We start from the raw sequence: 22,292 nt of genomic DNA, 5'->3' as shown, positions 1-22,292 counted from the left end.
CCATATTAGTGGTGAAAGCCTTTTGTCAAAGAAAAGGTGTTGATTTTAATGAGATCTTATCACCTGTGGTGAAAATGGAATCCATCAAAATTGTGTTGAGTTTGGCTACTACTCTTGATTAATATTGCTTTCCTTCATGGTGATTTGGAGGAAGAGATCTATATGAAGCAACCTGATGGTTTTCTTGTTAAAGGCAAGAAAAACTATATGTGTAGGCTGAGAAAGAGCTTACATGATTTGAAGCAAGATTTTAGGCAGTGGTATAAGAAATTTGAGTTCGTTATGTGTGAGTAAGGCTATAAGAAGACTACTTCTGACCATTGTGTTTTTGTTAGAAAATTTTTTGATGATGACTTCATAATCCTATTATTGTATGTTGATGACATGCTTATTGTTGGGAAAGATGTTCCCAGAATTGATAGGTTAAAGAGACAATTGGGTGAGTCATTTGCCATGAGGGACATGAGAGCTGCTAAATAGATTCTTGGTATAAGAATCATGCGTGACAAAAAGGAGAAGAAGTTTTGGTTGTTATAGTAATACTATATCAAAAGAGTTTGTAAAGATTCTAGATGGGAAAGGCTAAGGTGGTGAGCACTCTTCTTGCTACTCATTTTAAGTTGAGTTCTAAACAAAGTCCATCAAATGAAGTTGAGAAATTAGATATGCAACGGGTTCCTTATGCATCTACGATGGGTAGTTTGATGTATACAATGGTGTGCACAAGATCAGATATAGCAAATGTTGTTGGTACAGTTAGTAGATTTCTGGAAAATTAAGGTAAAGAGCATTAAAATGTTGTTAAATGGATTTTGAAGTATCTTCATTGTACTACAAATATGAGGCTTTGTTTTGGTAGTGATAAGCCTACTTTGGTTCGGTACTTAGACTTTGATATGGCTGGAGACATTGATTCCAAGAAGTCCACTTCGAGCTATTTTATTAAATTTGCAAGGGGAGCTGTGTCTTGGCAATATAGACTACAAAGGTGTGTAACTTTGTCTACTATAGAGGCAAAAGTCATTGTCATTATTGAAGCATGTAAGGAGTTGGTATGGGTGAATAAATTCTTACAGGAGCTAGATTTTATTCAAGATAAATATCTACTATTTGTGGATAGTCAGAGGTATTCATCTTGGTAAAAATTCAACTTTAGGTCTAAACATATTGATGTGAGGTATTATTGGATACGTGATGCTTTGGATACTAAGTTGTTGGAGCTGATCAAAATTCACATTGATGATAATTACGCTAATATGATGACTAAGGCATTACCAAGAGGGAAATTTGAAGTTTGTTGTGAGATTGTTGGTTTGGCGATCATCTCCACATAGTTGTGAAGGGGATATTTGTTGGATTTTAGACTCCTTTCCTATGTGGAGAATAGATCCCCAAATTGTGTAAGTCCATCATGTCTCACTTAATCAAGTGGAGAAGGGTTAGATTAGTATAGAGAAAGAGTGACTCAATTTGAGAAAATAGTAGCAAAGTACAAAGAGGAGAGAAGAGAGAAAGCTATAGGTTGCATATCCACTTGGCAGTATTTGTTGAATTGCAACTAAAGGTTTTTTTACTGTTGGATAAAGCTGATTTTTAGGCAACAGGTTCATATGATGTGGCATTTCATATTTAAAGGTTGGATTGTCAAAAGTAAGTTTAGAGTAGGAGAAACGTGTCTTGCAATAATAACTCTGTTTTAGGGGCTTTTCATCTTTTTATTTCTCAATTGTAAGCAACTCAATTTTTCTTTGACTGATTATAAACATTGTTTGATGCATTATTTGAAGACTCTATTATACCCTTTGTTGATTATAATGAAATTTTTTTTTGGTCTAGACGACTCGTGATTTTTACCCTTACATTAAAGGGTTTTTCATGTTAAAAATATTTGTGTCTCTTGTGTATTTGGATTATCTTTTTCTCTGTTTTGTTGGTGTCCCTTACAGATTCTTGCAAGTAGGCGATTTAATTTTCATTGCAATATTACTCTTTCTCAATTAGTTGTTGTTATTGTGTTGAGTTCTACCCCAGAGTCTTTAATGGATGTTTGGAAACGAGAGTCAATAATTGAAAGAATGTTCAAGAGAGATTGTGTAGAACTTTGGAGCGATATTTGGTTGTGAGGGGAGAAATAAATGATAAATAAAGTAAAGAGCAATAGAAGAGAGAAATAAGAGAGTAGAAATAGGTAAGAAATAGAATGGAAATAAGATTATTTGATTTGAGAGAAATAAGTAAAAAAATTGAAAAGAAATAATATTATAATTAAATTTTTTAATTTGAATGAATAGAGAAAAAAATAAAATTATAATATTATCCTTATGTGAAATTCTTACACGTTGTTTTATTTGAATAAATAATTTTTGAACGTTATTTTATTTGAATAAATATATGTTGAATATAAATATTTTCCTATATTTAATAAAAAATTACAATATTACTTTTCAGTTATTTACTATAAAATTGTCGTTTATTTGATTAAACAACATTTATTCGAATAAAATTATTTTTGAGAAGTTGTTTTATTCGAATAAACAACACACTTCTATTTGATGAATGAAAATAATTAAAAATAGGTGTGAAGAAATGAAAAAAGAGAAATAAATAAATAAGTTAATAAATAAAGTGAGTAAAAAATACAAAATAATTTTAAAAAAATGATTTTTTATTAATTATTTTTTTAATTTAATCAATTAAATACAAATTATATAACTAAATAAATAATATTTTTGAAATAAAATAAATAAATAATTAAAATAAAAATAATTATATAATTATAAAAACTTCCAAATACGAAGACTTCTTATTTGAATAAAAAATTTTGTATTCAAATAAAATATTTAACTATTGAATAAAATTTTTTAAACTTAAATATATTTTTGGTCTCTATAAAATTAGTAAGTTTTGATTTTAGTTTCTGTAATTTTTTTCTAATGTTTATCATTCTTATAAAATTAAAACGGTTGTTTTTAGTCTTTATTTCTATGTAATCATTTTTTAATTATTTTGTATTATTAAAAAGTTAAGTAATCATCTTAAGTGTTATTTATAATCATTATTAATATTATATTAATATTTAATACCTCTAAAAAAAATTTATAAGTCTTTAAAATAAATATTATTTATCTATCTTAAAATAATTATTAAAGACTAAAAATAATTAGATTAAATTTTAAAGGGATGAAAACTAAGAAATAATATTTTATAAGGATCAAAATTACAATTTTCTTATTTTACTAGGACCAAAAACAATGTTTATAATTTTTAGAAAAATGAAAAACAAAGAAAATTTTTTAGAAGAACCAAAATCAAAATCATCAATTTTATAGGAATTAAAAACATATTTAAATTAAGTTTTTATTATTTGATTAAATTTTTTGATTATTTGAATAAATTATACGACATGCGTTTCTCTTGGTTATTTCTTCTCAATTTTATAAAAAAAAAAATTATTTACATATATGAGACCTAGGTTTATAAATTTCTTATTTAATAAAATTCATACTACCAAACAAATAAACTTATTTCTTATCATTTTTTTTGTCTTATTTCTTATCAGTTGTTTCTCTCTTTCGTCCGTGTCTTCGCTGTTTTACCGGTATCGACCACAGCGCTACTTCACCACATGCTCTCAACTTCTCACGTCATGTTAATTGCTAAGCTTCGATATATGACCACTATTCTGCTTTTTTATTTTTATTTTTTAAGATAAAAAACTTACAAAACAATATAACAAAGATTGAATCTAGATCCTCGTACTTCTAACTATCCTGACCCCTTTTCTTTCGACACTAGGCTAACCCTAGTGGTTAATTCTGATTCACCGTTTGCCTCAAAGTAACCGCATTCGGATTCCAAAGCAGAGGGAATACAAGCTAAAAATAACATCATGAATTATCCACCGCCATCACACCTTGTATTTTAATTATTATATTTATTTTTTACCGGTTAGGATCAATCCCTATCTGCTAATATGCAAAGTGGTTTTGAGCCCTCCGGGTGATTCCATAAAGCTTGAAGCTTCGCAGCCGCCGATGCCCATGACTGTTACGTTTCTAAGTTCTAACCCCAACCATCGATGAAGGGCAATGCCCACGTGGTAGTGACTTAAAGCTTTATTCTACATTGCAGGAGAAGAAATTGCCTTCCATGATCATGTTGAGCCTTTATTCCACTCGCATTATGAGCATAGAAACACGAGACTTAGGTCGTGTGGGCCTCCAACAATGCATCGTCTCATCCATAGTGAAACTCAGATTTTCATGGACCACCACTGAGTCTTTAAAATTATTGATCATCCTTATTCTTCCCCATAATTAATCATGAATCACTTTCTGTATGTTATATTTATAATGAAAAAAAATTCTTTTTCAAATTCATTATAAGATAATAACTAACTAACTCTTAAAAGATTAAATTAAAATATAAAATAATACTTGGACTAAAAAATCGAATCAACAAAACTAAATCTTAACAAAATATTTGTTTAACAAAACAAAATTAATTTAAAATAATTTTCTAAATTATTATTAAATAAATATATTAATCTTTTTAAAATATCATTCAAAAATAACACCGCTAACAAGCTGAAAAACACCACTTCAGCACTTCTAAACTTTCTTGATTGGAGCATATAAACTGCAATCAACCACACATTTGAATAAGTTCTTGATGGCCCGCAAAAAGCCGTGGGAGATCCATTTTTCCTGATTTTACTAAATATTTTCACTCTGATCAAAACCCCCAAATCACGTGCACTCACTGGTATATGATCTAGTTAGGTGTAATGCAAGCAATGCACAGAATAATTAATAAGCAACGTTTTACGTTACAGCCAAATGTAAATGGAATTTGCTTGTACACCCAACAATGATAATGATCAAGACTTACTACCAGATGGAAAATAAAAAACTAACAAAATTGTATAAACCTAATGAGAATAGGAGTCAATATCTGGCAGTGACTAAATAAATTTATTTTCACTTTGCAGACTTGAAGCCTGGGTATATTGACTGTAGAACATTCCAAAAATTCTGTTGGTAATACACATGGTAAGGATATAGTGATCAGTCGTACGAGATAGCAAGACCTGAATAATGCTTTCACCCTCAATGACAGGCATCAAATACGATTGCCAATTAAAGTTGAACGTTACCATTATGTAACTAATTTAGCTGTTCTCCCGTGAATCATGCTACAGTTTCTTATCAGTATATACCTTAGAATCTATTCGTTGCCTACTCCACTTTCAGAACAATCTTCATGAACTCATAGACAAAGTAACTTATTGAAGCTGAAGGAAGTACCTGGACATGGGAAATTAAAATACGAAATTTATTCAACTTTTGTGATCAACTAAAAACAACCTTAAGCAGTATGGAAATCAAAAATGGAAAAAATAGGCACAAGGGTCGTTATAATTTATAAACTATATGAAAATAACAAAAGAAAATATCTAAATATAACACCGAGGAAATGGTCCCTAATCTACATCTCCACAATAAACAGATGAAATGGTTTCTGTTTTGGCATATACAACCTACATCAATAAATAATCCAACTACAAGGGTAAATAATCCTAATACAATAGGTCAAACCATTTAATAAACAAGACATTGCTTTGATGAAAGAATTAGAGAAGGATGATATGTAAGCAAAGCCAACTTGTGATCACCGCATGGTACAAATAAAAATGGAATTTAGATTATGTCAGCAAACAGAAACACCATCCTCTATGTTTCTTAATCAGTTAATCTAAATCAATATTCTGTACATTAGAAACTTTAAGTCGTTCTAATTTGTTGAATCATTAATATGAATGGATTGACAAGTTACAACCAGAGAAAAATAATCCTGATTCCTAGGGAAGACCAGTAAAATACCAGTAGGGCCTGCCAAGAAGTTAAGAATTTAAATACCTGTAATAAGCTGGGAACAAGTCCCGCATAGAGAGCTGGAATGCCTCCCTGGTCAACTATTTTGACCAAAGTTCCTAGAGAACTTAATTTAGTAGCCTGGACTTGCAATTGAAGTTGCCTCCTCACCACTTCAAATGGGTATGTAGCAGCTTCTGCACATGCACCAGCAATAGCCCCATACAACAATGTTCTTACAGGCCCTAACTCAAGCTGATCAAAGGCACTGAGTTCCTGACCCTGTTTATGCATATTCTGGATTCTCTTCATTCCTTCTGGTGAATGCAGATACGCTGATTTCAGTATATCATATACACCATAAAAAACTGCACCAGAAGGAGCCATACTTATAATTGATGGTACTAAACCCTTGTAAAGAGAAAAGAATCCTTCAGTTCGAATCATGTACTGGAAAGCACCAATTACCCCACCCAAAGCTTCTCCACCAGGTGCCACCAACTTGGTCCGGATCTGTAAGGAACCACATAGTAAATTTTTCCAAGTGATTACACTACAAAATAGCTAAATGTTTATTCTTATGTTTTTATTAACTGCAGAACCTAATTTTGTTTAATATATGATTCAGGTGTTCATGCTGATTGAAGATAACAGACACAGACTAATTTACAGCAACTTGCACCATTTTCCTACAAGTCAGACTTAGAAATAGAAGACATGTGCAATTAAGAAATTACTTGGAAGGGAACATGAAGTGAATTTGGATCATCTCATTTCAGCTTCTTATATGTCCTTGAATTTCCTAGACAGGGACCCATTGTTGTATATATCTACTAAAATGATATGGCCATGTTAGAACTTAGGAGCTAATTTGACAGGATCCATGTACAAACGGAAACATCTTAAGGCAATTAAACTTTTCATTTTCATTTAACTTAATGCATAATGGAGAAAAATATTTGGGTATAAGGGGCCACAGCTAGCTAGCTACACAGTAAGAAAGAAACAATCATGCTTTACAGAAGGACAAACATTAACTAATAACTATATACCACTATAACTATATATATTGGTGGGGTTCTGGGGGATACGATTTACATCAGCATGACAATATAAGTACTAACAGGATTTTTTTTCTCTCATTATTAAATTGTAGTGATGCCATACCCAGTCCAAATGTTTCCTTAACTAAAAAATCTGAAAAAGAGAGTTAAGAACTTAGAACGTTCAGTTGAACACAAATAGATGTTCACACTGAGGCCTGGAGACGAGACAGATGTTGAACACGGATAACAAGAAGGTTGCTATTCAGTTCCTAAAATTGAAAAGGGTAATCAGTTAAACACTACAATAACAACTGGAATAGTTGAAAGCTTATTTATTGGTAGAGGTTGAGCTCATACAGAACTATGAATTCAAAGACCACTCAATCAATATCAATGCATACATTTGTGTAGCTATCTGACCTTTACGTTTCACATGAATGCAAGTTTATTCAGTTGGAATGTAACAGAGAAAAATAACTGAAATCATAAAATCCCACATACAGTGTCAAGTGGAAGGCAAATAATGGTAGCAGTAATCCCAGCAGCAGCACCAGCAATAAACCTCTCAAAATTGGTAGTTTCCTCATTCCCGGAAAACCTGAGCAGTTGCTTTCTATAAGTATCGTAAGCACAAAAATTAACCGCTTTGAATGGAGCTGTCCGCAGAACATTTACAAGGTTCCCTTTCCAAAACCCTCTCAACCCTTGAGAGGTCGCGATTTTGCTAATAAGCTCCAATATATTCCTCTTCTCACCACGAACTATGTACTCCAACTTAAGTCTTTCAAGTGGAGCAACACAAGTTCTGATAAAAAATAAATAAAATAATTAATTAATTAGTTAACGTCACACAAATATTAAGTGGAGTATTAACTGATAAACCGAATCAAAAGAGAAATTATACGATAACCTATTTATTTAACAACAGGAAGTTTAGGTTAATTGGTGAAATTAAATATACCTAGAGACCATAGCAGCTATAGCACCAGCCCAGAGATGCTTGGTGGTGTTGACGGCATTGCCTCCTCGTACCCTAACCTTTCTTTGCTGAACGACGCCGTTCGAGGTGGTCTCCTTGTCGGACACGTGTTCACCACTTTGCAGATTGGGTTCTGCAACGAGTTTAGCAGTGGGCAAGCTCAAGGACAAAAAAATCCCTGCCGGAACCCTACTCCGATGCCGGCGAAGATTGGTATCGGAAGAAGCAGTGGCGTGAATCTTCAAGGAAATGGAACGAACAAAGGAATCGGGAATTTTGGGGTCGAGAAACAACCCTCCGGTGAAGGAACCAAAATCGGAAATCGGATTGAAGAAAATGGGAGAAGAATGCGAATTTCGTTGCTGGCAGAGATCCCCTGCCTGCATTGCCATTCTCAGTAAAATGATCTTCACACTTTCTCACATTATTTATTTACCACAAATCCAAGTTAATGCCAGCTTCCGAGGTTGTCACTTGTCACTTCCTTGCCAAAAAAAAAAAAAAAAAAAAGGAGAGAGGATAATTTCTACACTTAATTCAACAAAAATTAACCATTATTCGCTTCTTTCTTTCTTGCTTTCAAGTTTCAAATACTGCAACAGTATCCTCTTCCTTTTGTTTCTTTCTCCGTTTCTTAGCACAAAGCAGAAAAATTTAACGTTATCCTTTTATCTCCTCCTTCCTCGACACTAGGGTCTAAACAAGGATAGTTAATTGGTTAACTAGAATTAATCCAAATCCACTTGATGAATTCAGATTGAGTTTTTTTTTAAAGTATTTAAATTAGATTTACCTAAATCTGATTAAAAGTTAATATTATACAGATTTAGTAACAAATTTTTTATTTTTTTATTCATAAATCTTGATTATATAATAATAATAAGTTAGTGTAATTATTTGTTTAAAAATATATTTTTTGTTATTTTTATTATATTTTTAGGTTAATAATATTATAATAATTATTTTGATTGATAATATTATAACAGTAGAATATATTTATTTTAAATTTTATTTTATATTAATATTAGTTATTTGAGATAATAACAATGTAACAAATTTATAAATTTATTTTAAAATTTAGTTTGTATTATTATTTATTTTATTAGTTAATAATATTACATTTGTAACAAGATATTAAATTATTTATATTTATTATAACATATTTATATTTTTATAAAAAAATAAATAAATTTAATTATATTTACTCTATTGATCTAATTCATTTGTAATTGAATTAGATTGGATTGAATTTAAAAAAAAAAAAAATATATATATATATATATATATATATATAAACTCAGTCAAATTTAACCCGTTAAATTTTAATCAAATTAAATAATAAGATTCAACTCACTTACACCTTTACTTAACACTCATTTCTTGATTTTTTTTCTACTGTATTCTTTTTGTAAGAAATGTTTTAAAATCAGGAGAAAAATTATGAAAATAAAAATGTAAATTAGTTTATTTTAAATATAATATTTTTTAATATAATCTGATTAAATCTTCAATCTCTATATTTGGAAAGAGGAATGTTTTTGACTTTTTTGTTACTTGTAAAAACTTTTTTTTTACTATTTTTTAAGAAAATAATGTACTTTTATTTACATATATTTTTGATAGAATATTAAGATGTACTTCTATTTATTTTATTTATTTAAAATGTGGATTATTATAGTAAAGTTGTTGTTAAGTAATCTCGTAGGCTTCATGAGATTAATGACACCCTCATATCTTTAATCTCTAAGGTAGAGCATGTTACTAATTTGAAGAATTTTAGACTCATTAGTTTATGTAATGTATCATTTAAGGTCATTACTAAAAATTTGTCTAATTGCTTGAGACCTTTAATGGAAAAGCTAGTTGGTCTATGTTAGTCTAGTTTTATCCCAAACTGTTAGAGTAGAGATAATATCATTATTGCCCAGGAGGTTTTCCATTTGATGGGGCACAAAAAAGGTGTTATCAATTGGATGAGAATTAAAATAGATTTGGAGCAAGAGTATGATTGGCCTAATTGAGCCTTTGTTTAAGATACCTTGTTGGATATGTTGGCTAGCCTGAAAACTTTATTGAAATCATTTGGAATAGTATATCTTCTTCTAGGATGCATATGTTGAGGAATAGGGAGATTCTTAAGGAGTTCAAGATCGAAAGAAAGGTGAGACAAGGAGATCTTATTTGTCCCCTATCTATTTGTACTTTGTATTGAGAGGTTGTTTTACCTTATTCAGATTGTAGTTGACACCAAGCATTGGAAGCCAATTCAAAATGTGAAAGGCCCTAAGTTGTCTCATCTCACTTTTGCAGACAACCTTCTCTTATTTGCAGAAGCTATAGTCAGGAACAAGTTGTTATTATTCTAAAAGTTATTCTTTTTGCTAGAGTTTAGGGTAGAAGGTCAATAATGAAAAGAATCAAGTCTTCTTTTTCAAAAATGTGGGGTTGTATAGATGATTAATTATAAGCCAACAATTGGGTTTTCAACACATTAATGACTTGGGTAAATATCTTGGCATTCTTATTCCACATAAAAAGAGTCTTTAGAAATTTCTTTAATTTCGTTTTGTCCAAGGTGTATCAAAGGTTATCAAACTTGAAGCCTCACCAACTTTGTTTTGCTGGAAAGCTTACATTAGTAAAATCTATTTTACAAGCTTTATTGATGTATGCAATGTAGTCCACAAACCTCCCTTTGTCTGTGTTTGCTAAGGAGGACAAGAGATGTCAGAGTTTCTTATGGGGTGATATTCATAGTCAGTGAAAAATTCATACTATTGAGTAGAAATATATTTGTAAACCTAGGTAGTGTTTAATAAGGCTGAGATTGTCAGGGAGTGTCATCAAGCCTTTATGATGAAGTGTGGTTGGGAATTGGCTGAGATAGTTGTATATGGAACATTGAGGTAGTTGAGTTGAGAATGCCAAAGACATGATGTTGAATTGTGTTGATTGACTTAAGAATAAAGGAAAAGTTGCTTTAAAAGTTGGATATCTCATTGTGAAGATACTGTTGTGGTATTTTATGAGCTTAGTTGTTGAAAACCCTTCTTGGGATGTTAACCATTGAAATGGGTAGTTGAGTCTTTTTTAGGACCTTAGTTGAAGTGGTATATGGGCAAAATTGAGGCGTATTATCTATAAGCGGCCACAATATAAGAGTCGAGTTGAGCTATACTCATTATAAAGTGACAAATGTTGATCTATATGGGGTTAGATCGAGTCATACATGTATAAAGTAGCCAATTTAGAGTAAGATACAAGGTTGGAGGCCAAAATCTCTAACTAAGTATGGGAAAGTACATAGTATTTGAAGGATAGTCAACGAGCTAATATCATAGGTAAAGCTGTCAAAGTGAGCTGTGACCTATGGGCCAACCCAACCCACCTTGAAAACGAGTTGGGTTGGGGCAAAAAAATAAAAACTTCATGATTGATAAAGAATATGAACTCGACTCACTTTCACCCGGCCCACCCAAGTTGAACTTGTGGTGGGTCATGCTACCCACCCTAACCCACTTATTCACATAACTTTATAAAGTTGCACACTTACACTTCAGCCCTAACCCTAACCCACTATCGACCCATCATATTCTCATTCATCATCTTTTCCAAATCCAAAAAATCATCGCATAAACCCAGCCACAAACCTTTTCTTCTCCCACAAGCCACTACATGCCTAACATAATGATGGTAGAACCATCTTGAGTTTTGACCATTCCTCCATTCTCTCCACAAGCCATTGCACAAGACTGACCTCTTCTCACTTCTCTCCACAAGCCACTATGTACCATAGTGCTTTTGTGAGCCACCACAACTTTCTAAGCCACTAAGCCTCCGTGAGCTGCCTCACGGACCTACCAATCCTGCTTGACTTCTCCTCTTTTTTTTTCCACAAGCCATCACACCTCCACAATGCGAGTCTTGGCACATTCGCCTACCACTATGCCTCTATGAGCCATCGTTGCAAGCTTGACCCGATTAGATTGAATTGTATTTAAAATTGGAGTTTTTTTTAAAAAAAAATTAGGTGGTTTGGTGGACCAAACAAGTTGATCCACCAACCCGTGGTGGCCAAGTTGAGTTGGAAGGCCCGTTTTGACAACTTTACTCACAAGAGGCTTAGTTATGCATATTAAAGTCGTGGTTGACCCACACTCAAGTTGTTCTACCCTAACAAGAATACTAGACTTTCCTATTTTAAGTGGCAAAATCCAAGAATGTTGTGGATTTTTATTCAAATTTGTTGTTGATATAGTTGTATTGAAAAGATTACATTGTTGTTGATTTGGTAGGGGCAAACGATTTAGACTACTTACCTTCGTTGTAAGAGATTTTTTAATTGAATGTGTGATGACACATGTAGTTGAGGTGTTATGCATATAATGTGTTGATTGTGGTGTTGTTCATATGTTATGTGGATTTGTTGTTGAGTTGCATTATTGTAGTGTAAGTTGAAATTGTTGCTATGGTTAAGTTGTGTACCTTTTTAAAGGTTGTTGAATGTCATGTTGATGTATTATTATAGTATTGCTAAGTTGTAAGCCATGAGGTATTGTATTGTGTGGTTACATGATAATGTGAATAGTATAGATGCATTTACTTCTATATCTATGTTATGATTATTATTTTGAATACTAGCTTACTTTTGCATGTTTTCTTGTGGTGGGACTATGTTGATTATACTTGATATGAAAGTAAGATAGTGACAGACTAGAGGCTGGTATCAAGCTGAGAGTCATGTTGGATGGCAGTGTAGCTTGCTACTAACTTTTGTATATATTTTGTAATGTTACTTGACTGACCTAGGTTACATCTTTAGTTTTTGAATTACTATATATACATATGTGTACATAATATGTGGTAGTTCCATTGAGGGACATTTACTCTTTTGAGTGATTTTAATCCTTATGCACACATACATATATAATTACATGTATTTTTCATGAACTGTTTGCATATTAACCTTAGGTTATTGTTTTATATTTTTTTGCTACGAGTAGTTTTACTGTATAGTGTAAAGACTATGGTAGGTCATTACACATAATAAATTTTAATTTTTTTAATATAATTTAATATTATTAATTTTCTTAATTAAAGTTTTATTTCTTTAAAAATATTATTAAACAATATATAATGACTTAATTTTTTTAATTTATAGTTAAATTTCATTAATTAATTTTATATATATCATTTACAAATCATTATTAAAATAAAATTTTATTAATTAAGTAATTTTGACATTTTAAAATTAAACTTAAATATTTGTTCTTCAATACTTTTATTATTATTAAAATAAGTTTCCCTTATATTCTTATTTATAAATATACTTTTAATTTGATGAGATAAGTAATTTTATATAAATTTCAGATTTCCAGTTAAAAATATCAAATAACTTACAACTTAACTTCTAAATTAAAACAAATGAAATTTAATAAACACCTTTTACTTATTACCGTACAGTAAACTAGTTTCGAGCTGTCATCTAAAAAAAGTGGTTTGATCTTTTTACTTTAAAGTATTTTTAAATAAATAAAAGTTCATGAATAAATTTCTATATAGATGAATATATTTTTTTTATTTATTATGAATTTTATCTTAAAAGACATATACCATACTGCACAAAAAAAAAGGATATATGATATGATCATCATATTTTTATGTTAATTTAATTAATTAATTAATTATAAATTTAATTATAGCAATATATTACTTAATATGTCATATGTAAAATTATATATATATATATATATGTATATATATATATATATATATATATATATATTATTTTCAGCCTGATCTTCATTTAATTATGAATAAATCAATGAATCATAGTAAGTGTCTTAATCCGCTTAATGACCATTTTGACTTTAAAAGAATGACTCCCACAATATTAATAAATCATCAGGTAGAGACCCCTAATCTATGAAGATCTCTCATTTGATATTTATTTAATACTAATATTTTCATTATCTAATTTATTCAATTTTCAGATAGCATATATATTAAGAAATATAAATAATATTTTTTATTATATTAAAATTATAACTCAAATATGTGTTTAATCTCTATAAAATTAGTGAATTCTAATTTTGATTGATATTTTTTTTTTCATCATTCTAAAATTTATAAGCATTATTATTTTTATAAAATAAATACATTTTGATTTTAGTTTTTATAAAGTATTCTTTTTTAATTTTTATCTCTAAAATCTAAAGATTATTTTTTCCTTAACGAAGTTACAATCATATAATCATACGAATTAAAAACAGTTGTTCAAATTTTAGAAGAATAAAAAATAATTTTTTTTTATAAAAATTAAAATATAAACTTATTTATTTTTTAAGGAGTAAAAATATAATTAATCCTAAAATTATCTTATGCTTTGTGTCATTATTTTTTTTTTCATTTATAAAAATTATGTAAAACATTTAATAATTATATAAAAATAAAAATACCCAACAAAATAGAATTAAAAATAAGGATTAATGTTATTTTAAACTTTCAATAAACATATAAAATATATATTTCCTTCCAAGAGTAAACAAAAAAAAAAGAATTAGAAGGAATAATTGTATAAAAAATCATATTTAAACTTAATAAAATCACAAATTAATTTGTATTAATGACTTATATTTTGGTATAATTTTTCTTTTTTTTTATTCTTTAATCAATATTTTTAACATACTTGTCAATATTCTTCTATTTAAAATACAAAGATTTTTTTTGAAAAATGTTATCCGAGAATAGAAAATAAAAACCATTATGAAAATAAAAGTAATATTTTACCAATTTTCTTAATACTCTAAATGCTTTCAAAGAAAATAGCTAAAATATTACTTTTACGTCATGATATTTTCTTTAATGACAGGGATATAAGCATGTACAAGTAACTCATAAATTTAAATTGACCAAATTAACTAAATAAGTTTAGATCAATTTTTTTTAGTATTCGAGTCAAATCCAAACCAAACCAACCCAATCAAAAATGGATATTGTATACGTTGAGTAATAGGATAATAAATATTAGTGTGATCACTAATTTAGGATAATAATATCTATCACTCTTATTTAGTATAAGTGTTTTTGAGTTGACAGTATTATAACAGTACAATATATTTGTTTTAAAATTTGTTTATATTAATATTGATTGTTTGAACTGATAACAATGTAATAAATCAACAAATTTATTTTTGAAATTTAGTTTGTATTATTATTTGATTTAGCAGTTGATAACGTTATATTTGTAACAATATATCAAATAATTTATATTTATTATAAAATATTTAAATTTTTATAATAAATAAACAAGTTTAATTAAGTTGACCTAATTGATTTCACTCAATCTAATCTATTCATGATCCAGTTAAGTTGGATTAAATTTATAAAAAAAAATACAAATTCAATTCAACGCATTAAAATTTGATAAGATTATATAATAAAATTTTTAAATTTGGGTCAACCGAACATGTTTACACCCCCAATTTAATTGTTCATTAATATGCAAGTATTGTGTTTTAAATAGAAATAAATGTATTTACACATTTTTTTAAGGAAAGAAAAAACCTCAAGAGTCTTCGTCTTATTAATTAGTTTTGGATTATCCTTTTCGCTATCTTCCTACCCAATGCATTAATGAGTGTCTGTTTTTTTCTTCTTCTTGATAATATTACTTATTTTATGAATTATTTTGTCTCAATTAAACGCATAAATTATGACATTTCTTTCTTTTATTTTTTTAATGAAACTTAAAGACAGTTCTTTATTTTGTTTTTTTGGTTCGTCCCTGGAGTATCTAAAACCGACCCCTCGCTATGAGGGAGGCACCTCAAAGGATGTCAAAGGATGAGATAACTGACCCTAAGATTTAACGCAGCTGCATACACCCCTGACCTTGCTTAAATGTGAATCAACCCCTACTGCTGAACTACTAGCTTGGTATTATTTTTTTTAATTAAAATTAAAATTTTACCAAATAATATACACTTATATTTAATTTTAATCTATAAGGTAAAACTTCTAATGTAATAAATTAAAGAAACAGGAACAAGCGAAACTAAGTAACCGTAACTAAATTTTGTACTACTTTTAACTCCCTCAGTCCCCTTTGGTAAATAGTAAGTTTTATTTTAAAACTTTCGAGACATCCACTTCACACTTTTTCTGTTGGCAACTTCGCCACACTCGATGAACTATCATTCTCTTTAATTGTGTCGTTCACCTTTCATTGTTGTAGTTTTCTTTCGCCATCGCTTGCTTGCTCCAATTTTCAATTTTCTTTTTACGAAGCATTCACACTTCCTATTTCTTTTGTTTATCAACGAATAGTGATATAGATGTGGAGGCTTGTAGAGAGAGTATAATCGTCTATAATGATTCTAACTGTTCGAGTAAAATTGTCTTCTGAGATACACGCAATTTATATATATAAAAAAAAAAATCTCATATTTCTTGTCTTCCTTGAGACATGTGGGTGTGTAAGTCACGCTCATTTTAGTCCGAGAAAGGAACTTGAGCTATTGAACTAATAAGTAGGGATCTGTCAAATTAACATGGTTGGTTCTTTTGGTGCCTTTCATAACCCTAGCTACAACCGAAAGGGCTATTTAATGAATCATGAATTGCTAAAGCTAAATACATAGATCGAAAGAAATGAAATTTTACTGATCACTTGGTTTGTATGTACTTCAAAAGAAAAAAGTGGATGACAAGAAGCCATTACCATTTGTCCTCCAGGCTCCAGTCATGATATTGGGATTTAACTGGACAACTAGTTGTTTGTTTGTTGGGTGAAAATCGTTGTTGCGATGTCCTTTCATAGCATTCTCAGCCCCAGCAAGAAAACTATGGCTCTACCAAATTTTTTGGCTTGATTTGCTTTTGGCTCTCTTATTCTTCACTGCAATCCTTTCACCGAATGAGGTAATGATGTGAGCTAGGCAGTGACTGTTTTGAGGAAACAAACTCGTGATGATCGATGAATATGATCGCTGTTTAGAGAATTTTGGAAATGCTTTTATAATTATAAGAGTAAGAGATGCGGATACAGGAGATTTGTGGTTGCCGACATGAAAACAGGAACAATACGGGCATTGACATTGTTCATGTAACATTTTGCTTTAACAAGTACAGGCATTATAATTATCATGTATTTTGAACAACTAATACTCTAATAGGATTAAGAAAACTTCCAGTTTATTCTTTTCTCGGGGGCAGTTGAAGTCATGCTTGGATGTTATTACATTTTTAGATTAATATTCCTTTTCAATTTCTAGGATTCATACTTGTTTTACCTAAGTGGAATTGCTCAAAACTGGAATCTCTCTTTTACTTTTGATTGTACGCAATTTAAATCATCACCAGGTTAAAACGATATAAAATCAAACTTCCTGAATTTCAGCGGAAGAAATTAATGGTAAAAGTAGAAACATAAAGTTAGGAGATTTTGAATAATCTACTATTGTGGTCGTCAATAGTAGGTACATGAAGAAATTCCTATAAAGCTCATTAGTCGCATGATTTTGCGACATACATGAACCCCAGTAAAAGGTATGACTAATTCTCTTCTTTGTTTCAGTGATGCTTAATTAATTTTTTTTAATATTTTATAAATTTGTAAGTTTTTTTTTTTCTTTATCAAAGAATATTTTTCATTGAATATAGGAACAATTTTCCTTGAAAAGTTAACAGACATTAAATAATTGAGCATTTTCTCTTCACTTGAATTTTCTGCATTTGCTTCCATTGGATTAAGTGTAATTTTTTTGTTTGATATCTTAATAAATTTTTAAAATGAATCTTTCAGTAAAAAATTTGTCAACAAATGATTTCTTTAATTAATTTTTCTAAATATTACAGTTTTTTATTTGATATTTTTAAGGAAACACTAAATATGAAATTTTTAATATTTAAGAAGATCAAATATAATACTTGTAAGAATGTTTATAGTTAGGTTATTTAAATAAATTAATCATAATGATTTAATAATCATTTATTAATGTGATTATTACATTCGAACCATAATTTATAAATAAAAAAAACGGTAATATAACTTTTTATATATTTAGAATTGATTTGAAAATTAAAAAATAGTTCAAAACTAATTTTATACTTAATACACTTTTATAATTATTTTATACTTTAATAATTATGTTTTATTTAATTAAAATCAATTTTAAAGATTAAAATTGATTTTAAAAAAAAAGATAATTTGGATTATAACTAGTTTTAAATATATAACTAATTTTTTTAAAATGAAAGTCAGTCATAGTTTAACATGTACGGTCATTGATGCTAAGAAAATATGGTCATTTTATCAAGTGTGATTGTAATTGTTGATATGTATGGTTGTGCTTCCCTTTAAAACACCTTTGTCTAAAAAAGCATGTCGTTATTAACAAGGAAACATGATCATACTTGCTAGGATGAACATCTGTACTTAAAATATCTAATTTTTCTATAAGTTATAATCTTAGATTTTTTTTTTTTAATTTCTCTCTTCTAACTATTTTTTGTTTTGGTTTTGTAAGAGGCTAAAAATGAAACCTCTTAAAGAAGGATTCTTTCACTTATTTAAGTATTTTGTATTTTTATCTCTTTTAATTTAAAGTGTATGATCGGACTATTTTGGTTGAATCTTATAAATTTGCAAGATCAAACTTATTTTCTCAATTCTCAATACTTTACTTTACGAATAAATTTCTTTATATCAATTTGAAATTTTTCTAAGATAAAAACAGTTGACATCCTAGATCAAAGACTGTTCACAATTTTAAAAATAAATTATTGGCAAGATTTTAGAATTTGTAAAATTTATCTTGAGAAAATTGAGAACAAGAAACGGTAACTCTAAGATTTTTATCTCTTAATTTCAAAAATATTTACTTACTTTGTTTAAGTTTTAATTTTCTATCTTTTGTTACATTATCTCAAATCATATTTTTATCTTTTCAAATGGCTAAAAATCATGATAAGTTAACAATTGCTTTAACCTAGTATTTTGAATTTGATATTTAAATTCTCTCTATTACTATTTGATACTTAAATTCTATCTATTATTACTATTATAATAAGATACGTTTATAAGATACGTTTACCTTTAATTCGCACTTTATATGCAACAAATGGATAACATCGTTTGAAAACATGCAGCGAAGTAATAAATTGATATAACTGGAGCTGTCCCCAAAGTAAGAGAGAACCGACACATAAATTTCTAAGTACTACATGTAGCAATAATGTTAGTTGTGGGACACGTATCCCACCATTCGTTCCAAGCCACATTCGTTTCGAATTACCTAAGGTCAAAGGAATATCCTAACTTCACATCGAAAAACTTATCTCTACTCTTCGCAGATCGCCTCTTACAATGAAACATTTCATAAATGCAGCTGACATGGTAGTTCCAACATCCAGGAGTTCATGAATTGTAGTATAGAAATATGGTTTTTCATGTGGATTATTTAAGAATTAATTATATATCTATCTATTGCTTCTCTATCTTCATCCCTTTTCCTTTGCATTTATTTAGCAAAGAACTTAAATGACCATGAGAAATATTAGGTAGTGTTAGATGGAATAATCTGATAATTTCTACTCCTATATGGCATATAATAAATATTATTAATTTCTCATAAATTAAAAAACTCAAATGCAAGTCATGTAAATATTAATTGGGACCATAGGCACACTTGGTGGTCCTGATTATCTAGTAATTTCTCATGAGACTACAAATGTGCATTTAATGGGATTTGGTTCCTCAAACTAAGAGTGCATCTACCGTGAGATTTGAATTAAAAAGAAACTTGACTCACTTTAAATTAGAGATATCTGTATCCTTATTTAATTAATACATTTTCACACCTTAGAGGAAGCAAATCCCATGCAAGGTGGATAGTATGTACTTTAAAGTAATATATGTCACACATTGACACTACAAGATAATTTAATTAAGTTATCCATATAATTTGTTAAAATTGAAGTGTTAATGTTAGATAAGTTATAGCTCCGGGGACTACATATCTATCAAGAAATTAATAATGATACCAACTTCTGGCTATATGTTAATGTTAGTATTTCTTTTTCAAACCTACTATTTGCCCTCATTGCAGAATTGACAGATCTTCATCTGTTTTCCTGCAGATCCTTTGAATCGGAGTGATCATCTTGGTTAATTTTAGGGAACTCAATTTTGCGTTATATATGCAGCAGATCATTTATGTATACTTTTCTCACTATTTGTCAAGCATTTTTCTTGCAGGAGCTCTCATTTGGTAAATGTGGTTATTATATAACGTATTTAGTTATTATATAACGTATATTACCCTGCAACATTTCTAAAGTAACCCTCTCAAGGGAATGATCGTTATTAATTGGGAAAATAGAAAATCACAACAGTCAAATGAACATTTGTTGACAAATTAAGAATCATCATCCAGAAAAATGGGCTCTCGTGGTTTCAAATCCAGGAAGAATCTACCGAAATTCTGTTCTGGCAAATGGAGGATAGAATTTTGATGATCGAGAATACTATGTCTATGTACATATAAATATATAATATATGATCATGATACCAGGTTGGTCTCTACGGTACTCATTTATTCGCATCTAACAATCAAATTAAGTACCATATTACGTAGAGCTAGATTAATTATCACCCCCGCTGTTTTTTTTAAGATACACTTGAAAGTTGAGAGCTATATATAAAGAACTTAGGCTGTTCATAGGGAAAACTAGATAAACGTAAGTTGGTGAAAGGTGAAAATTTATATAGTATCCGATGGACGTTCTTAATAAATAACTAGCAGAGGAGACTGCACCTTCTCTTCAAGAATTTTGACGGGTTCTGATCTGGAGGGTGCATGAATTTGCAGTTGGGACATGAAGGAGATGACTTGCATAGCATTACCAACATGTGGCATCTCATGCAAACTGTTGCAACCATCTCTTTGTAATCATCCTCGGATGATGACAACCACGAGGGAGAACGAATATTTATACCATCTGAAACTTTCTTACACTTGGTTGATTCAATAAACGGATCATCACGTTCACTCAAACCCCCAGAATTCTCTTCTTTTTTCCTCAGTGATTCACATGTCAAATTCAGCTCAAGGTCTAAACTCATGTGATTAGAAATAGGTGGCTCGGGGTTTCTTTTGGGGTCCTCTGTTGTTGTTGTTGGGTTACACAATTGTATCTGCCCTGACTACACATAAAATAAAATAAAATTAAAAAAATTATAGTATATAGTATATACCATAGTTGTGGCTTTAATTTCCAACAAGTTTTGAAAGAATATATATACAATACATACCTGAATAGAGAGGTATTGACGCCATTTATCCGAAGAAAAAGGTGTGTCAGGGTGAAGGTCTATATCAAAGACGGATTTGCTTTTCTCTAGAGTTGTTTGATCCTTGAAGAAATCTTCAGCAAATGGCTCTTCCCACTTTCTCTTCTTTGATGATGCTTCAAATTCTTCATGGATTTCAGGCCTTGTACTCTCGGCCAGCGCTTTGTGAAAGGATACCATAGCTTCAAAGAGTGGTTTCACTCTCGAACCTTGGCTGTTTCTTTGTGATCAAATGTAGTATAACACTGAGGTCTTTATATAGGGTGAGTTTCCCTTGGATTGGACTTTTGAGTTATAAATAACCACAAAGGAGAATCTAATATGGGGGCGAAATTTGAAGATTGATCCAAATAGAAGGACGTTGCTTATGTATAACGTGCTTACCAAGTTGGCTTCGCAATAAATGCATAACTTCAAGCTTTTACTACTAACGTCTTAGATGTGATGGAAGAGAAAAGGAAAAGTTATGATCATTTTTATTTTTTATCTCTTTTTTTATTATAATTTTTTATATATTATTTTTTATCACAGTATTAACCAAATTGACAAACATAGATTAGTTCTGAATACACAACTATGTTCATGATTAACAAAAATCATATTTATAATTTTTTTATACCTTTTCTTTTTCTTCTCTCTCTTCTTTCGTGCCATGAATTTTGGATGAGCATCTATGAGGACTCTAGAAAATGCATGAAGGAAAATTTAGGTAACCACATCCATAGTCATAAAAGCATTTATTTAGAAATTATGTCAGTAAAACATTTTCCAATGTGAACTTACCTTGTATTAATGAATGAGATAATATGGTCAAATTTTATTAAGTATCCTTGCAGAATTTTTAATTCTGAGAAACTTTAATTCTATCTACGGATATTTCCAATTTCAATAGAATTAAATGATACCTCTAATTCTAGACGAAATAAAATCTTAAAATGATTTTTCATTATATTAAATTATTATATTAATGAAAGTGTCAGTACAAATAAAATATATATTAATGAAAGTGTTAGTTTCGCATTTTTTTTAATACTATTCCT

At 29.5% G+C, this 22,292-nt stretch overlaps 2 protein-coding genes across 3 annotated transcripts; both read right to left on the bottom strand.

The window, feature by feature from the left end:
• Positions 1 to 4,784: 4,784 nt before the first annotated feature.
• LOC109791734 (putative mitochondrial adenine nucleotide transporter BTL3) lies at positions 4,785 to 8,556 on the bottom strand. 2 transcript variants are annotated; one of them, XM_083077119.1, is made up of 5 exons: positions 7,881 to 8,556; positions 7,421 to 7,724; positions 6,263 to 6,386; positions 5,919 to 6,190; positions 4,785 to 5,306 (listed from the first exon to the last, which is right to left on the bottom strand). In XM_083077119.1, the coding sequence occupies exons 1-5, from the start codon at positions 8,288 to 8,290 to the stop codon at positions 5,238 to 5,240; spliced, it is 1,179 nt and encodes a 392-aa protein (XP_082933245.1). In that variant the 5' UTR covers positions 8,291 to 8,556; the 3' UTR covers positions 4,785 to 5,237. The 2 variants fall into 2 exon arrangements, with proteins under 2 accessions (XP_082933245.1, XP_020206697.1); XM_020351108.3 differs by having other exon boundaries at positions 5,919 to 6,386; positions 7,881 to 8,554.
• Positions 8,557 to 20,353: 11,797 nt separating this feature from the next.
• LOC109800336 (uncharacterized) lies at positions 20,354 to 21,573 on the bottom strand. Its single transcript, XM_020361130.3, has 2 exons — positions 21,214 to 21,573; positions 20,354 to 21,105 (listed from the first exon to the last, which is right to left on the bottom strand). Exons 1-2 carry the CDS (start codon positions 21,430 to 21,432, stop codon positions 20,698 to 20,700), a joined length of 627 nt encoding a protein of 208 aa, XP_020216719.1. The 5' UTR covers positions 21,433 to 21,573; the 3' UTR covers positions 20,354 to 20,697.
• Positions 21,574 to 22,292: the final 719 nt, after the last annotated feature.

The sequence above is a fragment of the Cajanus cajan genome, chromosome 6 (genome assembly GCF_000230855.2).
Source record: "Cajanus cajan strain Asha chromosome 6, NIPB_CcT2T_4, whole genome shotgun sequence".
Lineage (NCBI taxonomy): Eukaryota > Viridiplantae > Streptophyta > Magnoliopsida > Fabales > Fabaceae > Cajanus > Cajanus cajan.
This window is presented reverse-complemented; position numbering and strand designations above follow the sequence as displayed.